This window comes from Dermochelys coriacea, chromosome 11 (assembly GCF_009764565.3).
Source record: "Dermochelys coriacea isolate rDerCor1 chromosome 11, rDerCor1.pri.v4, whole genome shotgun sequence".
NCBI classification, from domain to species: Eukaryota; Metazoa; Chordata; order Testudines; family Dermochelyidae; genus Dermochelys; species Dermochelys coriacea.
Genome location: NC_050078.2, coordinates 60,704,680 through 60,729,683, shown reverse-complemented (window position 1 = coordinate 60,729,683; position 25,004 = coordinate 60,704,680). Strand labels below are relative to the sequence as shown.

Sequence of the window (25,004 nt, the reverse complement as noted above, 5' to 3'; positions counted from 1 at the left end):
CCATCAGCTCCCCACTCCCAGTGCCAGCAGCCCCACTGATCAGCGCTTCTCCCTCCCTCCACATACTTCCCAATCAGCTGTTTCATGGTGTGCAGGAGGCTTGGGGGTGGGGGGTGGGGAGAAGTACCGAGGGCAAGACAGGCTCGGGAAGGGGGCAGGAAGGGGTGGAGTGGAGGCAGAGCCTGTGGCAGAGCCAGGGGTGGAGCAATGAGCACCCCCTGGCACATTGGAAAGTTGGCTCCAGCCCCCGGAGTTGGTGCCTATACAAGGAGCTGCACGTGGCTCTGAAGCCACATGTTGGCCACTCCTGTGATACTGGATTAGATGAACTGCAGGTCTGATTCAGTATGGCAATTCCTATGTTCCTAAATTGCAGGATCTATTTTCCACCGTGTTTATATTTCTCAATGCAAGTCAATAAGGAGTTTGAGTTAGGGATGATGATCATATCAGAGCTTTCATGTATATTGTGTTTGATTTCTGGAACATTAACCTTCTGAATGGGATTGCGTGAAATACAAGGAGCTGGATGTGCTTCATTGATGGTAAAAATGAGGAAAAAAATCAACCCTGAATCCAAACATCTTCAAACTCTGGTGGACATTTGGATTCCAATTCTCACTTTTCAGCAACTTTGACAGAAGTTTGGATCCAGATTCTCACTTGGCAGCTCAAGTTCATTTCTAATTGAACTAAAAGAAAGCAGTGGAAGTATGTTTAGGAAGTTGGAAGGAGTCTGAGAGCTTTATGTGGTCCTTACAGTACTAGAAAGGAAATAATTTCTGATGTGATAAAATTATTTTAAGCAGAAATAGTATGAAAACTAAATGTATTTGCTGTTTTTGCTATCTGGGTGATGTAAAAGATGAAGAAACATTTGAGTCTGGTAAGTCAAATTCTTCCTGCTTAATTCCAGTTCTGTCTCATCATCCAAGACTCAAAGACAAGTAAGAGGTATCCAACAGAAACCAAAACAAAACAAAAAGCAATAGGATTAAAGTGCAATTCTCTCTTGAAAAGTGACTCTCTAAAATTATACCTATTTACTCAGTAGAACTGCTCCCTGTGTTTATCCAGAGCTATATCTGGGTGACTTCAGTGACCAAAATAAATTTTTACTGCTGTTTGTTCCTGTTAGCCCTGCAGAGCCCATATACAGAAGGAAAAGTGAGCTCAATTCTATTCCTTCTTATGCAGCAATGACGGTCATGTTTACTAAACTCTAATCCATTACACGTGTGCAAACCCAAGATGTCAGAAGGGATAACTGGAAGATGAATGGGATTTCTCAAGTATAACTGAAACCCTAATTTAGTCCATGGTATCTTTATTACTGTGGATGAAGACAAATGAAGAAACTGTTGGTTAAATCCTAGCCTGCGTTTTCAGGGCAGGCATAGAAACAAATATATTTATTATTGTAAACTGAGCACCTCAGATATAAAATCATGACACAAAGTCATGGAACCTCAGGATGCCATTTTTACAGACACTTTTCAGAGTACAATCACACTTTGAAAGACCTGTCATACATGTTCAACTGTGTATCTGAAGCACTACAAAACTTGGACTTTTAGAACAAATTAGATCCCACCTCACTTCTAAATTTCTCAGTTCAAATAATTTGCTTTCTTCCTTTGGTTAAATTACTTGCTGTCGTCTTTTTCTTGCTGTGTTATTGCTACTGTCCAAGAGTGCCAAGGATCTGAATGTGGGCTCTTGCCCATCTGCCTAACTCCAACTCACAGAAGCTTCATTGTTCTCCTCTTCTGAGGGCAATGCTTGAGACTTACAAAACAGAATAAGGGTGTTTGTGAGGAAGTCACTTGCATCTTTATTCAGGGCCACTAATGCCCTTTTCCCCGCAATAGTTGCGTTCTTGGAGAATTGCTTCAAATCCTGCTCATTAGCTGAGTCCCCTCTTTTCTGTTTCCAGGCAGCCAGGGAAAAAAGTCCAAAGATCACTTCCAGCTCAGGCCTCCGCTCTACCTTGATAACTGAGTCATTGGAGCAACTATAGGTTGTACTTTCCAAGTACACTATTGGAAAGTGGCCAGAACCAAACTCTGTAGCTGAGCACTCTCTTGTTTAGGGAAGTAGGATTCAGATCCAAGTTTTTGTGATTTGTCTGGCACATGCTTATTTTAATTTCAAAGCAGCATTGTGTGTTTCATAGTTTGCACTCAAGTTGAAGGACATATGAATTGGTCCAGTATTGCCCAGTTAGGCTTGAACTTGGTCTCCTTGGAGCCCTAATTTTTCATCTCTCTCTTCTTGTTTGTACATACTTATCCAAATATCCAGAGGAGCTTAAAGAAGGTAACTTTTTAAACTTTTTGGTCTCCTATAGATTTTAAACAGTAATCTGCTAAAGCCAGAAAAATACTACAAACAATAGCTCTGTTACCTTTGGGAATTCAGCCCATTGAAGTACATAGTTGTTGAATTTGCTTGTCAGCTCTGGGTGGAGAGGTCAGGTCAGGCAGACGAACAAACAAGAGTTCAGGAGGAAATGACCATGGAAAGTGAGGTAGGCAGATTAAAATGCAATTTTACTTTACTCTGATCCAGAAATCTGTCATCTTTGCTAACGAGGCAATTTATTATCGCTATATACCTTAGCCTGAATGTCTTCAGAGCATGCGCCACAACCCATTATTTGTCAGAGACTTCTCACTATAACCAAACATGAGGTGTTATTAGTACACAGGCAGGAAGCAAAGCTTCTAAGAACCTGAGAAAAGTGAAGAGTAGAATCTATTATCAGGTCCACTATGGACAACACCATGCAATTCAGCTATCTTTTTGGCACTTATTTGTTCATGAGGCACCCATCGGTGTAGTGTCTAATCTTAAAAGATAATCCCATAGCATGCCTGGCGCTTTCCAGGTGAATGTAAAGACAATGTCCCTGCCCTGGAACAACTTCCATATAAAGTTAGACCAAAGAGTCAAAGAAAAGACAACAGACAGAGAAGGTGTAGGGAGAATAAAACTGAATAACAGGAAAGAAGATACAGCTTAGCTTGGGCAGGAGGGTGGGGAGGGGAGGCACAGTTTCCCATGGGAAATGAGATCTGAACACTGCTATCAAAATAGGTTTCTTGCTACTTATTTTTAACTTTCTTCATCTCGTTTATTATAAAGTTTTTGGAAATGTTTTATTATAGAAGAGTGATACGAGATTTGTGGGGAATTAGAAATCAGGGGCTTTGGAGTTTTAAGGAGGGAATGTGTGCACTGTTCAGGAAGGCTGTTCCAAGCATACAGCACAGCATGGGAGAAGGTCTGAAAATGAGAGCAGGCGAAGGAAATAAAGGAGATCGGTTAGGCAGGTGATTTGGGCAGTGGCGAGGTATCAAAGTGCTTAAGGCTCAAATGTAGGCAGCAGAAGTTTTTTACAATTGTTCTGGGATTTTTTTTTTTAGGTTTACTGATATTTTGAGCTCCCAGATTCTTGATTATTTTAATATTGCCTTTAAGGAGTTCATGCCAGCTAGATTTCACCTGAAGAACTTAAATTGCACACCGCTCTTCTACATTATGAATATTTAAAAACCATGTGTGACACTTTAGCTGTTCTTTTTCGAAGATAATAAAGTGAGGCATTTAAACTCTTATTTAGACTTTCTAGTGGGCGATGAGCTTAAATTTCATTTTCATAGAAATGTTAGTGACTTGGTTTAAATCTTCGATATTATACAGTACTTTAGTAAACTGGTCTCTGTTGTTCATGACCTTATTTCAGTGACATTATCAGTAACTTAAATATTTCCAATTCTGTGATATGAAAGATGAGGGGAAATTCAATTGACTGTTCAGTATTCACCCTCCTTTCTCCTTCCTACTTGTTTGCTCTTCATGTCCAGAAGAGGAGGAGTTCAGTGGATCTGGCCAACGGGTCTTTATTGGTATGATTAGGAATAGACAAAAGGTTTGATTTAGACTGGATGCTTGTCTGAAGCTAAATCCATTGTGTGTGATTTTTCTCAGAAGCATTCCTTTCCCTTGTCTCTGAAGATTCCCTGACCCTATCTGTATTCATTTTGCCTTTATAGATCCCAGTAAGCTACCCTTCCCTTTCAGCTCCTTGCTTGTTGATTCTTTTCCAATAAGCCCACCTCCCCAGTAGGTTGCCAGCCCCTGCATAACTTAGCTGCAATAGGCTTCTGGTCCTTCAGATCTCCCCCTTAAATCTCATGCTGTGGTGTGAACGGCTTCTGGGGCTTTCCCAAGCTGTACAGTGCAGACCATGTGAGGTTTCCATTGCTGGGGATGAGGCCAAGCAGCAAGTCTGGTAAGTAAACTACTGAACTCTTTTATAAACTGAGCTGAAAAAAAAATTGAATTCAGTTGAGAGGTTGGATGAATTTTTGGAGCAGTTACATTTTCCAGAGCAAGTCACCCATTCCTAATGATCTGTATGACTGGAAATCTCCCTCTGGTTTGTTTTGCAGACTTGTTTCTGGGGGTCTAATTCTGGACAAAGTTAGAGTGACTTTCAATACTTGTGCTTCTATTTTGGAAATCCAAGCTGCTTTCAGAGTCCCCTCCGAACTCTTGTATCAAGAACTATAGATAAATTATTTTCTACCTTAAGAAAAGCTACAACTCACAGTATGTTCTTGGTAGCCTAGTTGGAGATCATTCAGATAGTGGAACTAGTTATCACCTGCACCCACTGCTTGGATTTCAATATTAGTTACTTTCTGCCCTTCTCAGCTGGTTTCCGTAGAAGCATGCGTCTGTGCCGCAGGAAATCCCAGAACACCCAGCAGCCCTGTTATGCACGGTGTCCCAGCAGCTGTTGCAGCGCAGCAGCAGCAGCCCCTTATGAGGAGGTGGTGAGATACCAGCGACATCCCACAGATCGAAACCGACTAATTGTGCTAGTGGGTATGTTCCAGCAACTGACAGGAGCATGCCCTCCAGACAGGGATGCTCCTACTCATGCAAATCTTACAAGCTCTAGTAAATGCAGAGGGAAATGTCCTTACTGCTCAAGCGCTTGTGGAATGAGAAATTCAATAAAAGCCCGATCCAGTGGGAGGCCTCCCACTGACTACAGTGGGCAGTGACATGGGCCCTAACAGGTAGTTCTTGAAGGGTGGTTGACCCAAAGTTTGACCTACCTTTTATTTTTTCCAAACATCAGTTTTATAAAGTCTATGTGCTTGTATGTGGTTTCTGTTTTTCCAAAACATTTCCTTCAATGCTTCAAAAGTTTCAGCAATGCAATACTCTCAGACAACCCTACAGTAACAATATTGGATGAAAACACATTTCATCACAAAAACGGAGTCCAGTTTAACTTCAGAGGGGTTATTTATATAAATAGCAATGATAAAACATTTATAAATCCTTTGTAACCAAGACCTTGAAGTGATGTTTTTATAGGACTATGGTTAAGAACAAACAGAAACAGCAATGGAGGGAGGGATGTTAAAAACCCAGCCTAGAAAACTTCAGTTTACACAGCTGGGAAAGCTAAGAGGATATCAGTGTGGATATGGGCCACTGGAGCGGCAGTGGTACTGCAGCTGTCATGGTTCCTGCCCCGCAGCCCTCTTTATCCCCTCCCCCTGCCTCCTGGGTGGGCATGGCCCTTCTGCAGCCTCTTGACCATGAAATGCCCCCCTCCACCGGCACCCTGGGCAGTTGCCCTCATTGCCCACCCATAAGGCTCGCCCTGAGCGAGTATCATGATATGTGATGGGTTGCTGGTCCTAAAATGGAATTTTAGATTTAATAACTGTTTGAATGGAAGCTGCTCATATTTTTGCTAGGCACAGCATTCCTGGGTATTTGTGGTGAGGGGAAAACCTCTCATCCTGCCTAGAGCTGTACATGTTTGAGATATATCTATAGATCTAGATCTATAGATATCATTCAAATTAGTATTGCTGAGTCCCCTTCTGGCTGTAGCTATTTTGCTAGAAAGTGATGACCTGATCCTGCAGAATACTAAATAGTCACAGCTCCTGTTGAATTCAATGGGAACTGTAGGTGCCTTGCACTTTTCAGGGTCAAGCTCTTAATTTGGGATGCCACCAATTGGGAAGCCCAGTGGAGGAAACAGTAACATGATTTCCATGCCAGTCATTTGCTTCACCAGTTCTTGCGTATGAGATAATACCAAACATGACTGTTATAAATATGATACACTCATAGTTTTAGTAAACTATTTTATGTGTAGTCTCAGTCATTAATGTACTGTGTGTGGCTTTTTTTAAAACTATCCAGGTCCTTCAGGGGTTGGCGTGAATGAGCTAAGGCGGCGGCTTATTGGAATGAACCCTCATCATTTTCAAAGTGCTGTACCCCGTATGTGACATGTTTCTTTCACTCTCTAACTTCCTGTTTTGGGGAAAGAAAACATGAAATATCAACTCCCTTTCTCCTGCCACAGAATATTTATAGACTCTTCGCTGCAGGGATGCTTTCCCTATCAATCAAGAATATTGTGCTATCTCTGAATTTGTGAATTTGTTAAAAGGCACAGATGCCTAGACTAACAATACACATTTCCTTTTATTTTTGTGGGAACTACAGGAAAGAAGGAAAAGCTACTTTCTTTTACAGGGCTTTATTTAAAATATTGTCTTTGGCCAGTTTTTCCAACTGGCAGGGGAAGAGGAAGGATGGTTTTTGGGTTAAGCCACTGTTACTTTAATTCTTGGTATGCCTGGGTTCGATTCTTGTTATGCCAATGGATTACCTGCGTGACTTTGGACAAGTCACTTAATCTCATTATACCTCATTTTTTCTCATTTGTAAAATGGGGCTGAGGGTCCTTCCTAGGGGAGTAGTGAAGATAAATTCATTGAATGTTTGTTTATAAGGTGTCCAGATACTATGTTAATGAGGGCCATATAAATACCCAGATAGACAGGAAACTAGCAAGCCTTGTAGATTTCCCTTCTAGCATACTAAGTCTACAGCAGATTCTTGCAACTTCTCATCTCTGACTTGAATGGAGAGACGTTTGGCGTCTGCTCATTCGGAACAAGGTTTTGTGACGATAAAACACCGGAAGTGCAAGGCTCTAAATCCCTGTCTTAATAGTTTTAAAATTGATAAATTGCTCCAGTTCCTCAATCTTACATTTCTTAGCCTTCTCAAAAAAATTAACACAATATAAAGTGGAGCGGTGCAGGCAATTTTTAAACTACTGCAGAACAGTTTTCATGCACTGCCACTTGTCGAGGTGGTTTTATTTTTTCGGTGTTGCAGGAAAGTTAAATTGGAGGATCATTGCAGTGTGTAAAACTCCACTGTTTAGTCAACAAAAGCTGACTTTTGTCAACAAAACTGTGTAGTGTAGACAAGGTCCAAGTCTAATGGTTCATTGTCCCTTCAGGAACAATGCCCATTGTGCTTAAAATGGACCCCAAGGGGTAGTGTTGGGACACACATTCAATTTTGGAAGATTTACAGACTTCGCTCTAGTGTAGACAGGGCTTTTGTTGTGAGCTAGAAAGTAGAAACTTATTATATTTCCTTTTGATTACTTGTGAAAATGAACAGAGTTTTTAAAATTTATATATTCACAGCTCCAAAATGGAGTTTGGGAGTCCTGGCTTTTCACTACGAACTTTGTTCTCAAATTTTTTTACTGAAGAAAGAAAATACTTACAAGAACTTTAAAAACTTTTATTTTTCTTTCTTAAGACACCAGTCGTGCTCAGAAAAGCTATGAAGAGAATGGTCGTGAGTATCACTATGTATCAAAGGAAACATTTGAAAACATGGTATATAGTCACAGGTAATTTTGGGATTCCTATTGTTTTTATCTCTAAAGTTTAACATGCTCCAAGGCAGGGATAGTCTTGTGGTTTAGCCCAAATGCTGAGAGTCAGAAGACCAGGGTTCTTTTCCTCTTCTGCCACAGACTTCTGGTGCAAGCTGTAGGATATGTGTACACTGCACTTAAAAACCCACAGCTGGCCCATGCCAGCTGACTCAAGCTTACTGGACTCAGGCTAAGGGGCTGTTTAATTGCAGTGTAGATGTTTAGGCTTGGGCTGGAGCCCAGGCTCAAAGACTCTAAAGTTGGAGAGTCCTAGAGCTAGGACTGCAGCCCAAGCCTGAATGCCTATACTGCAATTAAACAGCCCCACAGCCCAAACCCCATGAGCCTGAGTCAGCTGGAACTGCCCAGAAGTGGGTGTCTAATTGCTGTGTATACATGAATATCCTTAGGCCCAGATTTTCAAAGTAGCCTCTCCTTTAGAGTGTGTTGGTTTTTGACTGCCTAATTTTAGCAACCTCGGACCTGATTCTTAGAAGGCCTGAGCACCTGCAACTCCTGTTAACTTCAGTTTGAGTTATGGGTTCTCAACACTTCTGAAAATCAGACTGTACATTTCTAAAATAAGGCTAAAACTGAGCACACAAAATCATGCCCTGATCCCACATCCACATCTTTACTGGGAATGGGCCTTGCAGTCAAATGTATCTCCATGAAGGCACCAGAACCTTTAAGGACCAAATTTTCAAAATTGCCCTCTAACTTGTATGCTTCAGTTTCCCCATTAGTAAAATGAGGATATTTAAATAATTCAAAGGGCTGTTATGAAGCATAATTCATTAAAACATGTAAAACACTTTGGGTACATCTACACAGCAAAAAAAATCCTGCAGCAGCAAGTCTGAGCCTGGGTCTATAGACTTGGGCTCACACCATAGTGCTAAAAATAGTGATGTAGACATTCCAGCTTGGGCTCTGAAACCCACCCTCTTCCCTGGGCTTCGTAGCCTGAGCTCAGGCCCAAGCCAGAAGGTCTGTAGTACGGCTGTTTTTTTAGCTTTGTAGTGCACGCTCCATGAGCCTAAGTCTGTAAACCCAGCCCCTGAGACTCACTGTCACAGGGTTTGGGTGTGGGTTTTTTTTTGTGTTTTGCTGTGTAGATGTACCCTTCTTCTTCGAGTGCTTGCTCATGTCCATTCAACTTACGTGTGTGTGCTTGCCACATGCACTGGTGCTGGAAGTTCTTCCTTCAGCAGTATTCGTAGGGGACTGGCTCCAGCGCCCCCTGGAATGGCATGCACGTGCTGCGGTATATAGGGTGCTGCTGGTTCTCCCCATGCTCAGTTCCTTCTTGCCGCCAGTGACAGTGCTGGAACTGTTGCTTCAGCTAGTGCTGTTGCTGCTCATTCATACGAACTAGTTATCTCTTGTATTATAGTGTATATAGTTTTCTGTTAGCATTTATAAATCCCTTCGCTATAGAGACTTTGTAGGTTCCGAATTGGACTTTGCCTTGGGACGGCATGCCCCAGTCCCCAGGCTTTAAACCCTGTGATCGCCGCAAGAGGCTCTTGCCCATTAGTGATCACACAGCAGTTGTCTGCATTGCTTGGGCAAAGGACACGTTAGTGAGAAATGCAAAATTTGCAAGTCCTTCAAGCCAAGGACTAAGAAGGAGCACGATACTTGTTTCAGAGCGCTCCTTATGGAATCATCCCTCACCCCAGCACCAGAGCAATGCTCTGGCTCGGCACTGAGCACCGTGACCTTGGTACGCAGCGCCCCATTGGGACCGTCCACTGGCCAGCACCGGTTCCCATCCGTGGCTCCAACCAAGAAGCCAAAGAAGGCGATGGGAGGCCAGTCTCCAACCTCCCGCAAGGGAAAAGGAAAACAGAGTGTGAGCAAGGTCCCAGGCCAGGCAACTCTTCACCCACGTCAGGATCTTGGGCCCAAGCTCCGGGGCAGTGATGTAGCCCAACCCGTTCCCCACCGGCTGCCCTGGATAGCGGCAGAGGCCTCCATCAGCTCTGGGTGCCGCCCATGCCAGAGGCCCTGCAGGCAGCACAGGAAATCATGTTCCTCCCGGTGTCACCCACACCAGCTCCGGCGGTTCCTCGGTCATGGGGTAAACGCGCATTCAGGCCGCTTCCGAACCTCAGCAGCACCGTTCTCCGTTGTGGGGAACATCTACGGGTGAAAGTAACTTAAAGGACTTACCGGTACTCCAGAGTCCTGAGCAGGGGGCGTGGCCTCGAGCACAAGAGGCAGGGTCTTTAAATACCCAGGCCCTTTAAATCAAGATTTAAAGGCTCCAGGGCTTCAGCTGCGGCTGGGAGCCTTGCGGCCTTTAAATCACCCCCAGAGCTGGCAGCTGGGAGCCCCGGGGCTCAGGGGCGATTTAAAGGGTCCCGGGCTCTGGCCACCGCTACCGCAGCGGTGCTCTGGGCCCTTTAAATCACCGCTGGAGCCCTGCCCACCACTACCCCAGGGCTCCAGCAGCAGGGCTTGGGTGGTACTTTAAAGGGCCTGGGGGCTCTGGCCACTGCGGGGAGCCCCGGGGGGGGCGTGCTTTAAAGGGCGCAGGGCTCCCCGCAGCAGCTGGAGCCCCAGGCTCTTTAAATCAGCGCCGGAGCCCTGCTGCCGCTACCCCAGGGCTCCAGCAGCGGAGCTCTGGGGGGGTGCTTTAAAGGGCCCAGGGGCTCTGGCCGCTGCGGGGGGAGGGCACTGCCACGGGGTCCGGGGGCTCCGGCCACTGCTACCTCAGGGCTCTGGCAGCAGGGCTCGGGGAGCACTTTAAAGGACCCGGGAGCCCAGGGCCCTTTAAAGCGCCAGCTTGGGGAAGCCGGTCCAGCACGGTGTACTGGCTCTTGCCAGTATGCCATACGGCTTATTTTCACCTCTGGGAATGTCCCACCAGCACTCGCCTTCCCGTAGCCGCCATGCATCTGACCACAAAAGGCAGATGCAGCGCAGCCCCATTTGGTCCCCGGACCTTGGGCACAGGCAGAGAGGCTCGAGGCGCAGCTTGCCAACCACCAGGCGCAGACCTTTGGAGGCATGCACCCCCCCGGCAGGAGTACCGGTCCTGGCACCCAGTATCTACGAGACCGCTGTACCTCCCCAGGGACCCATTGAGGGATTGACATCACCATTCCTCAAACTGTTGCCAATCCCCTAGGAGGACATCACCACATTTGGGCGCTTCCCAGCACTGGGCCCACTCCTCATCCCAGTACCGCTTGTCAAGTGTGAGACTTAGATCACAGGCTACAAGCCATCGTGGATCCATCGAATGCCACTGGTCCCTAAGACCCCGCTCCAGATCAGACTCCAGGCAGAATCACTGGCACCGGTCAGGACAGTGCCACCGTTCCTCTCCGTCCTGGTCACCTGGGAGTGACTGCTCAGGATCCAGCCCTGGTTCAGAGCAAGGTTCCCGGACAGCGGGACAAGCTCCGGTATCGGTGATACTGGCTACATGGTCAGCACCAAAACCAGCCCCGTGGCCTCAGGCGCAGTGGCTGGCGCCGTGGAACCGATGGAACCCGTGAGGGTTCACCCAACCTTCCCAGGCCACCCGCTCAGTGTCTGGAGCCTCGGAGAGACCAGCTACCTCTCTCTCCTGCCCTCCTCTGGCGCACAAAGCCTTGGGTGCGAGGATCCTGCAGGTCAAAGAGGGAGCAGGGAAACAAGCTACTGGACCACCAGTGGTTGTGGAGGACCCTACGGCACTGGCATCTTCCTCGTCATCACCAGACAAGGCTATAACAGGGCCACCTCTCCCGGTTCCTCCAGATGATGGTAAAGCACACCAGGAACTACTGAAGAGGGTCGCTACCAACCTGGATCTTCAGGCGGAGGAGCTAGAGGAGCCTTCGGATTCTCTCTCCAATGTCCTCTGCTCCACAGCACTGGCCAGGGTGGCTCTACCCTTCATGATGGGGTCTCTAAGATCACAAATACCCTGTGGCAAACTCCTTCCTTTGATCTCTAAGAGGGCCGAGCGCAAGTACTTTGTGCCATCCAAAGGCCACGAGTACCTGTATACCCACCCTGCTCCCAACTCCCTAGTGGTGGAAACAGTTAACCACAGGGAACGACAAGGTCAACCTGGGGGTACCCCTAAGAACAAAGACTCCAAGAGATTAGACTTGTTTGGGCATAAGGTTTATTCGTCCTCCAGTTGAGGGTGGCCAACCGTCAAGTCCTCCTGAGATGCTATGATTTTAGCATGTGGCTAACTTGGCAAACCATGGCCAAGTTCAAGGGCTCCCTTCCTGAGGCTTCTAGGAAGGAGTTCTGGGCTATTATGGACGAGGGCATGACTGCTGCCAGGGCGATGCTCCAGGTGGTGGCGGATGCGGTGGACACTGCCACCTGAACCATAGCTTCGGCCATCTCCTTGCGCTGAGCATCTTGGTTGCTCCTCTCTGGCTTATCCACAGAGGCTCAGCAGTTGATGCAAGACTTTCCCTTCGATGGGCAAGCCCTGTTTATGGAACAGACGGACAATAAGCTTCATGTCCTAAAGGACTCCCGCATAACCCTTAAAACGGTGGGCCTGCCTGCAAGTGGTTTAAGCCACAGCAGCCTCAGGGCCAGGGGAGCCTCCCCATAAAAAATCCAGAGGCTACAAGAGGTGTCCTAGCCAACAGCCTTCACAGGCCTCTGTTGAGCTTGACACACAATAAGCAGGCGGGCAAGTGCTCATTTTGAGGGTACACCTGAGGGCAACCTACCGGACTGTTCCCAGGATCCCTCCTCCCCTATTTTTGCCAACCGTCTTTCCTCCCTGCGTGGGCATCTATAACATCGGACCAATGGGTCCTCAGTACGGTGGCATAGGGTTATGCCCTTCAGTTACTTTCTACCCCTCCTTCCCACCTCCCCTCCCCGTGCCTCTTCAGAGACCCTTCTCATGAGAGTCTCCTCATGCAGGAGGTAGAGGGGTTACTGAAGCTAGCTGCAGTGGAGGTCATTCCAGAGTATAGGAAAAAGGGGTTCTATTCCCGCTACTTTTTAATCCCAAAGGCCAAGGGCGATCTGCAACCTATCCTGGACCTGCAAGACCTGAACCTCTTCCTAGAAAAGCTGAAGTTCCACATGATCTCCCTGGCATGCCAGGGAAAGAGGTGGGGGGAGGGGAAGCTTGCCTGCCCTGCAAGTAGAGAGCGGTGGGCGGAGAAGAGCGGGCCGGGCCAGGCAGAATTTTTAATGGGGTCCCCAGCAGACAGCAGCGTGCCATTAAAAATTGGCTTGTGTGCCGTCTTTGGCACACGTACCATAGGTTGCCGACCCCTGCGCTAGTAGATCATCTAAGCAGGGACTTCTCCTCTCACCATGAATGAGTGCTCCACCCGGAGGTAGCCGGCCTGATCTTCCAGGTGGAGAACTCACCAAGTGAATTTGTTCGCCACCAGTCAGAACAGGAGGTGCCACAGGTTTTGCTCCCGACACCTTCCTCCTGCCTGTTTGTACACGTTTCCTCCGATTCCGCTCATCAACAAAGTCCTAGCGAAAATCAAGAGAGACAAGGCACAGGTTATCAGGATTGCCCTGACGTGGCCTTGCCAGAACTGGTTCAGGAAGCTATTGAGCCCATTGGTGATCCTTCCGTGGCCTCTCCTGAACCTGCTGTCACAGGATCACGGTCCACTCTTGCACCCCAACCTCACGTCCCGCCACCTCACAGCGTGGATGTTGCGTGGCTGAACCCTGAGGAACGGGCCTCTTCAGAAGGGGTCCAGAAGGTCTTCCTCGAGAGTAGAAAGCCCTTGACTAGACAGACTTATCTGGCAAAGTGGACGAGGTTCTCCTGCTGGGCGGCCAAATGGGGCATCTCCCCTTCGCATTCTTCAGTGCAGTCGATTTTAGACAACCTGCTTCATTTGAGGAACCAGGTTCTGGCACACTCCTCTATCAGGGTGCAACTGGCGGCCATTTCCGTCTTTCATCCGTCCATCCAGGGGCAGACGGTTTTCTCCCATGACATGACTGTCAGGTTCCTCAGAGATCTCGGGAGCCTTTTTCCTCATGTTCGGTTCCCGGTCCCTCAGGGGGATCTCAACTTGGTTCTGTCCAGGCTCACGGGCCCACCCTTTGGGCCTTTGGCCTCATGCTCCCTGTCTCACCTATCATGGAAGGTAGCTTTCCTGGTGACAGTGATGTTGGCGAGACGAGTCTCCAAGCTGCAAGCTCTGACTTCAGAACTGTTGTACTTGGCCTTCTATAAGGACGAGATCCAGATCCGGCCCCATCTGGCCTTCCTTCTCAAGGTGGTGTCCGCTTTCCACGTGAGCCAGGACATCTTCCTTCTCGTCTTCTGCCCTAAGCCCCATAAGACTAGTGAAGAGAGCGGCCTTCACGCTTTGATCCTAAGAAGGGCTCTGGCTTTCTACCTAGATCGGACAAAGCGTTTGCGCAAGTCAACTCAGCTTTTCATCTCTACAGCTGATAGGATGAAGAGCCTCCCGGTGTCCATGCAGAGGATTTCTAACTGGATCACCTCTTGCATTTGGAACTGCTATGAATTGGCGGGACTCCCGCCGCCGCCAATCATCAGAGCCCACTCAACCAGAGCACAGGCATCTTTGGTGGCCTTCCTGGAACACTTCCTGATCCAGGACATCTTTTGAGCCACAACGTAGCCCTCAGTGCACACATTCACAGCCGTCTACGCCATCACTCAGCAGGCCAGGGACGACGCTGGGTTCGGCAGAATGGTGTTGCAATCTCCACGTCCGTGAACTTCTACTCACCTCCGAAGGGTACTGCTTGGGAGTCATCTAAGTTGAATGGACATGAGCAAGCACTCCAAGAAAAGACAGTTACCTTTTCCGTAACTGGTGTCCTTCGAGATGCGTTGCTCATATCTATTCCACAACCTGCCCTCCTTCCCCACTGTCAGAGTTTCTGGCAAGAAGGAACTAGCAGTGCCCTATATACCGCGGCATGTGTGTCCTCTACGGATACTGCTGAGGAAAAACTTCGGCACTGGTGTATGTGGTGAGCACACACACCTAAGTTGAATAGACATGAGCAACATATCTTGAAGACCACCAGTTACGGAAAAGGTGACTGTCTTTTTGAGATCCCGATGGTTAGCCCTACATAAATGCAAAGTATTTGTTTTGTTATTACTGTAGTAAATACCAATGTAGAATTTCCATATAGATGTCTTGATACCAATTAAAACCATGACCTCTGAACCTTCTCATGTATATTTGGAGGGGAAGTGGGTAGAAATACATCATTTTGGAGTCTCTTCAGAGACTGGAGATTTGGATCTGACAGTCCTGTTTAATCTAGATTTTTATCCTCAGTAAAGGTTCCTATATCTTAATATCATTTAGTTTTCACAGAGGAGTAATCCTTCTTTAGCTCTTCGGTCTCTTGATTTAACCTGCAGATTTCATTGCTAAATGCATATTTCAGAGGCTGTCATTTAAAGGGTCTGCTTCATTTCTCTTCTCATTCTCCCTTCTCACCTCTCTCTTGCAGAATGCTGGAGCATGGGGAATACAAGGGACACCTATATGGCACCAGTGTTGATGCTGTGCGAACAGTTCTTGATGAAGGGAAGATCTGTATAGTGGATTTGGAACCACAGGTAAATAGAGGGATCTAAGACTTAAACTTCATGGAAGAGACTGTCATCTGCATCCTACAGGTCCTGAGAACTACTTGGAGAGAAGGTTCAATAAGCAAACTTACTATAAAATTGGATCAGGATTCATTAATAAGGTTGTGTACATTGTAAACAACAAAGTGAGGTAGAGTATATATATGCACACATGCTATCATTTCTAATGTGCTTATCACCATGGTTTAGAAGTCTGTTCTGGTTATTGCATCACATACGTTCAATTGAAAATTTTCCAGGAAAAATGGACACTGACCCATATTGCCTTATACTGTTTTGTACAATGAGACAGTACATCCTGAATGAATGCTACTAGCAACTGAAAACTCTGTTCGTTCATAGCTTGGAAATTTAATCCAGTCTGAGAGAGAGGAAAGTTTAAGAAAGAATGATTCTCCTGAGACAGTCTAAAGCGTCCCCACCTTAAATTTACATTGTTGTGTTCTTTAAACATAAAAGTAGTACCACTGCAATGTCACTGAAGAAACACCTTCCCCAATTCTCTCTAAATGCTTAGAGCAGGGGTGGCCAACCCGCACGCGGCTCTTCAGAAGTTAATGTGCGGCACCGACTCTGGGGCTAGAGCTACAGGTGCCAACTTTCCAATGTGCCGGGGAGGTGCTCATTGCTCCACCCTTGGCTTTGCCACAGGCCCTGCCCCCACTCCAGCCCTAAGCCTGCTGTGCCCTCATTCCTCCCACTCCCCTTTCCCCTCCAAGCCTCCTGCATGCCACAAAAGAGCTGATCCGGAGGTGCGGGGAGGGTTGGGGAGGCCCTGATCAGCAGGACTGCTGGTGGGTGGAAGGCGCTGCGGGTGGGGTGGAGTGGGGTGGGAGCTCATGGGGGGGCTGCTGACATATTACTGTGGCAATGTACATTGGTAAATTCTGGCTGCTTCTTAGGCTTAGGTTGGCCACCGCTGGGTTAGAGGGAGAACCCATTTTTCCCCTTCCTTCTCATTGATCGGTGAGAAACAGGGTGGAGATAACAAAAGAATTTTTCAGAAGCTGCCTGTGTGACTTGAGATTCTTTTATGAGGCAGAATGGTCACTATATCTCCTCAGTGAGGTGATTGGTTAGAGAAGGTTAAGTTGTATCACCTTAAAGATCTAAAAATGTTGCTCCTTAGATGGAGCTACTATTCTTAATTGATGGTCACAATCAGCGCTTCAAATATTAAGATAACTTCCACATATGCTCCTCTTTTGGGCGCTGCAAAAAATATTTCTCCTAAGGCCAGAAAAGAACAAGATTTCTCTCAGCTAGCTTTCTGATTCCTGATCCATTTCTAGACCACTCTGCCAAATGAAAAGTCAGCATGCTGCTAGCTCACATAGGCTTTCTTCTTTCCAATTCTTGGCCCTGGGCTTGCTGTAGGGAGGGATAAGGCTAATAAAGCTCTGAGTAAGTAGTTGTCAGAAGGTGCTGAAGGCTTTGAGTCCCGCAAAGAACCCTTCTAAGATTTTTTTCTAAATTACTCCCTTATTTGCTGGTATTAATTCTTCTAATTTTAGAGGACTTCCATACCTGGGTGTCTCTGGGAACCTAACAAAATATCGTTTAAAAACATAACTGGAAGAAAGGCTCTGTGGCCCAATAAATTCCAGAGGGAAACTTCCTTTAGATCCATGGACCTGGAATTGTCCAAGCTTTGACTTGGTGTAGTGGCTTGTGCTGGTTGAAGAAATGAAGATAAGTTACACAGCCTCAGGTGTGAAGTGGTGTGCTGCTCAAAACCGTAACAAAACAACCTACCATGAAGGCTCCTATGCTGCACATTGATGTTCCCTGTGCTTCTGCTGCCTTTCGAGTTTTTCTTCTTGTCCATTTCTTCGCCTAAATTCAGTTCTCAATGAAAAAAGGAAATTTGATTTTGCCACTGTGGCAGAACATACTTTGTACTCATTAGTTTTTGAACTCTCCCTGCTTTTCACAACAGGTTACAAATGCTACTTACTCACAGTGATCTGTTGACATCAACAATTGCATCAATGCATGGAGAGAAGGAAACAAAAGGCAGACATAAAAGGACTTGCGGCACTTTAGAGACTAACAAATTTATTTCAGCATAAAGTTTCGTGAGCTACAGCTCACTTCATCGGATGCACTCAGTGGAAAATACAGTGGGGAGATTTATATACACAGAGAACATGAATCAATGGGTGTTACCATACACACTGTAAGGAGAGTGATCAAGAAAAATGAGCTATTACCAGCGGGGGGTGGGAGAAAACCTTTTGTAGTGATAATCAAGGTGGGCCATTTCCAGCAGCTGACAAGAACGTCTGAGGAACAGCGGGGGGGGGGGGGGGGGGGGGCAAATAAACATGGGGAAATAGTTTTACTTTGTGTAATGACCCATCCACTCCCAGTCTCTATTCAAGCCTAAGTTAATTGTATCCAGTTCGCAAATTAATTCCAGTTCAGCAGTCTCTCGTTGGAGTCTGTTTTTGAAGCTTTTTTTTGTTGAAGAATTGCCACTTTTAGGTCTGTAATCGAGTAACCAGAGAGATTGAAGTGTTCTCCAACTGGTTTTTGAATTTTATAATTCTTGACGTCTGATTTGTGTCCATTTATTCTTTTACGTAGAGACTGTCCAGTTTGACCAATGTACATGGCAGAGGGGCATTGCTGGCACATGATGGCATATATCACATTGGTAGATGCGCAGGTGAACGAGCCTCTGATAGTGTGGCTGATGTGATTAGGCCCTATGATGGTGTCCCCTGAATAGATATGTGGACAGAGTTGGCAACGGGCTTTGTTGCAAGGATAGGTTCCTAGGTTAGTGGTTCTGTTGTGTGGTGTGTGGTTGCTGGTAAGTATTTGCTTCAGGTTGGGGGTCGTCTGTAAGCAAGGACTAGCCTGTCTCCCAAGATCTGCGAGATCTGTGAGTACTATTTCCCCATGTTTATTCCCCTCCCCTCTCCCCCCATTCCTCAGACGTTCTTGTCAACTGCTGGAAATGGCCCATCTTGATTATCACTACAAAAGGTTTTCTCCCACCCCCCGCTGGTAATAGCTCATTTTACGTGATCACTCTCCTTACAGTGTGTATGGTAACACCCATTGTTTCATGTTCTCTATGTATATAAATCTCCCCACTGTATTTTCCACTGAATGCATCCAATGAAGTGAGCTGTAGCTCACAAAAGCTTATGCTCAAATAAATTTGTTAGTCTCTAAGGTGCCACAAATCCTCCTTTTCTTTTTGCGAATACAGACTAACACGGCTGCTACTCTGAAAAAAGGCAGACAGTGCCTTGCAATACATGGAGCAGGAGAATCAATCTTTTCCAAAGGCAGCCCCAAAACCAAGACAGTTTTGAGCCTCTAAAAAGGAATGACAATTGAAGATTTAAAACTCCCATAAAAGGTAGCGGATGTAACCTTTTATTGGCCATGCTAGGGTTTTTATATTCATTGTAGTTTAAAATAATTTTCCATCTAATAAGGTTACTGAACGGAATGAATTACTCTGGTGCAGTTGTTGACCAGTGTCTGGGTTGAGATTATTAGTGCAGTTATTAAATAACAGATGTTTTTTAATAAGATTTTTTGAATACTGCAAGATCTGGAAATGATGGTACATAACCATTTGTTTTTAATAGAAATAAAATATGGGATGAATATGACTTATACATTTTAATGTAACCACTGACCTTTTCATCTGACCTTGACTTGTAGGGTATCCAAATGGCTCGGACCCACGATCTAAAAGCCTATATTATATTCATCAAGCCACCTAGTATGAGCTGCATGAGACAGTCTCGGAAAAACGCCAGGGTCATTACAGACTATTATGTGAACATGAAATTCAAGGTGAGTTTCAGAGAATGAAGGAGGTGTAACAGTGATGGTTCAGTCAGAACCTGCCACATTCCTATATTGTATTAATGTTTTAAAGGACCCTGGTGTCTTTGGTCTGAAATAAATCAGATCTGATGACATTCAGCACGTTGCAAAGCCCTTCTCTCTTCCTGGTGTTTTGGAGTAGAAGTGGAGTACAGAGGGCTGGGAATTGTGCCCTGGGATTGGGATATGTGGCTAGAGTGGGTTTCTTTGGAGGAAGTCTGATTTCTGTATTTATATTTGCGTTATTTGGTTTGTTGTTGTAATATATAGCCAAGGTGCCTAGATCTCTGGGTAGGCACTTCCATGTCGTTTAAAGTTAAATATGTGGAACCCTCTTCCTTCAGTGTTGTCATAGAGTCTCTTTTCCTATGAAGTGAGCTGTAGCTCACGAAAGCTTATGCTCTAATAAATTTGTTAGTCTCTAAGGTGCCACAAGTACTCCTTTTCTTTTCCTATTGACATCCACTATAGATATTTCAAACAAAAGCACAGTGGTTGTGTTCTGCATGTGATGCATTCCTACCTATATTACAGTAAAATTATAGATGCCTTACTTTGTCTAGACACTTAACAAAAATTAAACAGGATTAAAAAAAAAGTCACACTTGTTTCTATAACTTTTAGTCTTCAATTTCACCTTCATTGTCTAGCACTGTATGTTTTAAAATTTTAGTTTTCTGATGACTTCCTAGACTCCCTTTTCCTTCATTTTGTCTGTGGGAGGTGATCATAATTACATAACTAAAACCATAGAATTTGGGGAAATATTGCTCACTATCTGAAATACAGATTAGGAACATAGGTGTGGCAAAACTGATCAGACCTCTGGTCTATCACATCTGGATTCTGCTTGTAGCATTAGCCAGTACAGTACAGTGATACTTCAGAGGCAAATAACAGCACCCTCACAGCATCTAGGCCAAAAAGAAAAGGAGTACTTGTGGCACCTTAGAGAATAACAAATTTATTTGAGCATAAGCTTTCGTGAGCGACAGCTACTGCTCGCATGCAATGAAGTGAGCTATAGCTCACGAAAGCTTATGCTCAAATAAATTTGTAAGTCTCTAAGGTGCCACAAGTACTCCTTTTCTTTTTTGTGAACACAGACTAACATGGCTGCTACTCTGAAACCAGCATCTAGGCAACTGTAGGCAAATGCAGCACGTGGGGGTAGAGGAAGACTTCTTGTGAACCATGCAAGCATCAGTTGTGCTCCAAAGATTTAGAATTGATTACCGTTGTAATGGCATGCCTATCTTAGAGTTGTTATAGGTTATGAATCACAATAATTTCCGTTTGTGTTGACATTTACAGATAGGAACCATCCTCAGCTGATGTAAATTGGCATGGCTTCATTGAAGTCACTAGAACTTCACCAATTTACACTAGCTAAGGATCTTGCCCATGGTGTGGTTTTCCAAATCATCCCTACCCTGAAAAGACATACAAAATAACTGATCCTGGAAGCCCCGTGGAACTTGCAATGACTTCAGTCAGAGCTTCTGCTTGCAGATGGTTTGCAGGATTGAGTCCCACTGGAATTTATATGCAAGAACTCCCTCTTATTCTCAAACGAATATCAAGTGATCATATCTTAATAAAGGGGAGCTTATTCCAAGAAGCATGAAGTTTATGATGGGACACTCATGCAAATGGTTTGGAGTTGACATATAGAAACTAAGTTTTCTGAAGGGATGCCTGCAACGCTTTCAGGGGGAACCATGGCAGAATAGAAAGTCTTTATTTATAATTATATTACTTTGTATATCTATGCCACCTTTTATATAAGGATCTCAAAGTGTTTTACAAACATCAGTGAATTAACCCTCACAACCTCCCTGTGAGGTAAGGAAGTAGTAGTATCCTTATTGTATAAATTGGAAACTTAAGCACAGACAGGCTAAGTGTCTTGCCCAAGGTCACATACTGAGTCAATGGTAGAGCTGGGAAGAGAAATCAAATCTCCTGGCTCCCAGTTCTGTCATCTAGCCACTAACCTCCAGTTCCTCTTTGGAAGGGTAGAAAGTAAAAACTTAGATAAACTTATTCCCATCCAAAAGTGTCCCACATGAAACTATAATGTTTTATAGGTCTGTACTGTCTCTTACAGGAGGAAGACTTGCAGGAGATGGAGGACTGTGCTAAGAAAATGGAAGCTCAGTTTGGTCAATTCTTTGATCAAGTGATTGTAAATGACAATTTACAAGAGGCCTGTGTGCGGCTGCTGTATGCAGTCCATCAGGCACAGGATGATCCCCAGTGGGTCCCGGCTACATGGATATGTTCAGACACTCAGCCATAATTCAGAGAAGCAGGCAGCTTCATAAAGATTATATCTTATGTTTTACCTTCAGAATAATCCTGTCAGGATTGTAAGAATATATCTTTGTGTGGAGAGCGTTTGCAGGGGCATTAGGAAAAAAGCTATAATAAGATAATCCTACTGTCTTCATTGTAGTTCTTACTGCAACATGTGATGCTTAACATCAATTTTGTACCAAAAAAGTGCTGTAGTATCTCAGAATTACAAAAATAAAAGATCTGTTTTCTTGCATGTACTTGTGTGGTCTAATCATACCTGGGTAAAAGAAAAAGTGCTTCCCATACTTCCTTTTTGTTAGAGGCTTCTTGATTTTTATGATGCTTGTGTATTTCCAAAGGATAATCCCCCATGGTTTTATCAAGATGTAACAAGTTTGGAGTACAATTAGTAGCTTGACTTGATGCACCAGGGGAGAGTGCTTTATAAATGTATTATTCTGCTGCTTGCTTCTGTCTCAAACAAGTTTTTTAGCTGATGTTTCTTTTAAAATTAGGTTTAATGCCATTCACAACACAAATGACTCCAGAACTCACATTCACCTGTAAAATAAAATTGACTTTATTTTAATTTTTTTTACAGCTATTGAATGCTGACAGATATCAGCTTTGTAAAGACACATCACTAAATGTAATGATGATCTAGTCCATAGCAGGTTAGCTGAAGCAATTTACAAGAGCAGGTTTATCAGTCTAGAAGCAGTTAAGTGCCTGATACTGCAAATGCTTATTCACATGACTAGTCTAACTGAAGTCAAATCAGTGAAGTTACTCATGTGACTAAGAGTAAGAGAGCATCCTTGGGTTCTGAGTCCTTTGGTTGCAAGGGTTCCCAAACACGGCAGTAAATAAGAATGGCAGATGATGATGTGCACAACTGATTGATGGCAGCACCCTGCTTCTGGTCCAGGATTTAGAAATGAGATGCACCATCAAAAGAACAACAAAAGGACAACAGCTGCTAGCTCCTTAGAGACTAACAAATTTATTAGAGCATAAGCTTTCCAGCATAAGCGTGCCAGCAATGCCCCTCTGCCATGTACATTGGCCAAACTGGACAGTCTCTACGTAAAAGAATGAATGGACACAAATCAGACGTCAAGAATTATAACATTCAAAAACCAGTTGGAGAACACTTCAATCTCTCTGGTCACTCGATCACAGACCTAAGAGTGACAGGTTTCAGAGTAGCAGCCGTGTTAGTCTGTATTCGCAAAAAGAAAAGGAGTACTTGTGGCACCTTAGAGACTAACAAATTTATTAGAGCATAAGCTTTCGTGAGCTACAGCTCACTTCATCTGAGCTGTAGCTCACGAAAGCTTATGCTCTAATAAATTTGTTAGTCTCTAAGGTGCCACAAGTACTCCTTTTCTTTAGACCTAAGAGTGGCTATACTTCAACAAAAAAGCTTCAAAAACAGACTCCAACGAGAGACTGCTGAATTGGAATTAATTTGCAAACTGGATACAATTAACTTAGGCTTGAATAGAGACTGGGAATGGATGAGTCATTACACAAGGTAAAACTATTTCCCCATGGTATTTCTCCCTCCCACCCCACCCCCCACTGTTCCTCTGATATTCTTGTTAACTGCTGACTGCTGGAATTAGCCTACCTTGCTTGTCACCATGGAAGGTTTTCCTCCTTTCCCCCCCCTGCTGCTGGTGATGGCTTATCTTAAGTGATCACTCTCCTTACAGTGTGTATGATAAACCCATTGTTTCATGTTCTCTGTGTGTGTGTGTGTGTGTGTGTGTGTATATAAATCTCTCCTCTGTTTTTTCCACCAAATGCATCCGATGAAGTGAGCTGTAGCTCACGAAAGCTTATGCTCTAATAAATTTGTTAGTCTCTAAGGTGCCACAAGTACTCCTTTTCTTTTTGCGAATACAGACTAACACAGCTGCTACTCTGAAACAGCTGCTGGTAACTCTAACTCCTGACTCCCTTTGGTGCATCTTGGCTTATACTAGTAATCCACTCTTGTCCACTAGAAGCAAATGTGTATTTATGATGCCTGATAATGAACAGGTTTGTGTAATATACTAAAGAATAATGGTATCTTTAGAACTGAATCCTCTCTTGTCCTAGTCTATGTAGAAGTATAACACTATAAACTCATCAAGTACTTACTTGCATTTGGTTACTCTGCACTCTTCTCTCATCCTAACCAGTATAACTGAAACGTGTTACAAAGTCAATTGGGTAAACTGGTAAAACTTCCTTTTCCTGAGTCATTTTTTAATTTATGTAAAACAGAACAATTAGAGGGTTAAAGCATTTAGCAAAAAAGTTTTATTTTCAAAGCTAGGGAAAGCAAGAGTGCAGAGCTCAGTGTGCAGTGCCTTATGCACCTCAGTTTTCTACTGTATGTGTTGCACCAGTCATTCACCATTACAGGAAATAAGTAACGCAAACATTAAGGCTATGTATGTGGGTTTCTTAAGTCTAAGAGAAAAGATTCTGGGTTTTCCCTTCGCACAGTTCTTACACCTACTGACTGCTCTAGCTAAAAATTACAATACACATTAAACCCAGGTAATACACTTTCATTTGAGTGCACTTTTAGAGATCGATATCTTATACCAGCTATTGACCATTCATATGCCAATACATCACTACTCTGCATGAGTGTGTAAAGTACACGTCAAGACAGTATAAAGAAATAGGTTCCTTCCAGTTCTTTCCTTCCCTACTACCAGCAAACTGAAGAGAACCTGGTGATGGTTTCTCTCTTCCTTTGAAGCACTAAGCCGTGTTCATGTGTAGGTAGGTGTGTTTTCCAACAATCGGTTCCTTTGATCACAGGGCAGCTTGGACACTGGTGTTATGGTCTTCCTGTCTTTTTTTTTTTTTCTACATTTGATTTCCTGTAAGAGCTTTTAAAATGCAATCTTTGCTCTCTCATAATTTCCAGTCAAGGCTGTTTAAAAACACAAATCAAAAAACCTGAACCTTTAAAAGTGATATTAAAAGCATATTTTAATGCAATGGTAGAGTTGGAAAAGAGTTGTTGTATTTGACAAGCCACACAGCTCTTTCACACCATCCTGGTGGCACTTGCTCTTTGCCCTTTTAAGAGTATGTTTGATTCAGTCGCTGAACAGAGAACCTAGTTTAGATAGTGGGAGTTTTGTTTAGATTTTTCTTAGAATTGTGCAAATCCATAGTTTTGGTTTTTCTTACTCTTGCTAGTTCCATTTTTTTCTGTGATACTGTACTTATTTCTGTACTTATATTATTTCCTCCCTCTCAGAGCCTGAGTGCGCCAACCCCCACGTTCCTTCTGATTCTTCCTGTCCAGGCCTGCAGAGGAAGCTGGAAGGGGCTGGCGGCACCACAGATGAACACCCTGAGCTACCTCGATTGGTAATAGAGCAAAGGCTCCACGTATGGCCATGCGAAGTACTAGTGCAGGGCCCTGCTGTTCCTCGT

At 44.6% G+C, this 25,004-nt stretch overlaps 1 protein-coding gene across 1 annotated transcript in view; it reads left to right on the top strand.

Moving 5' to 3' along the window:
* The window catches only part of MPP4 (membrane palmitoylated protein 4), a 37,116-nt gene extending 15,312 nt beyond the window's left edge, over window positions 1–21,804 (top strand). Inside the window, 9 exon segments of the mRNA XM_043505600.1 lie at window positions 866–886; window positions 2,305–2,319; window positions 3,870–3,911; window positions 4,723–4,896; window positions 6,244–6,324; window positions 7,672–7,765; window positions 15,254–15,362; window positions 19,083–19,217; window positions 21,361–21,804. Coding sequence (XP_043361535.1) covers window positions 866–886; window positions 2,305–2,319; window positions 3,870–3,911; window positions 4,723–4,896; window positions 6,244–6,324; window positions 7,672–7,765; window positions 15,254–15,362; window positions 19,083–19,217; window positions 21,361–21,552 — 863 coding nt within the window. The 3' untranslated portion in view covers window positions 21,553–21,804.
* The last annotated feature ends 3,200 nt before the right edge of the window (window positions 21,805–25,004 follow it).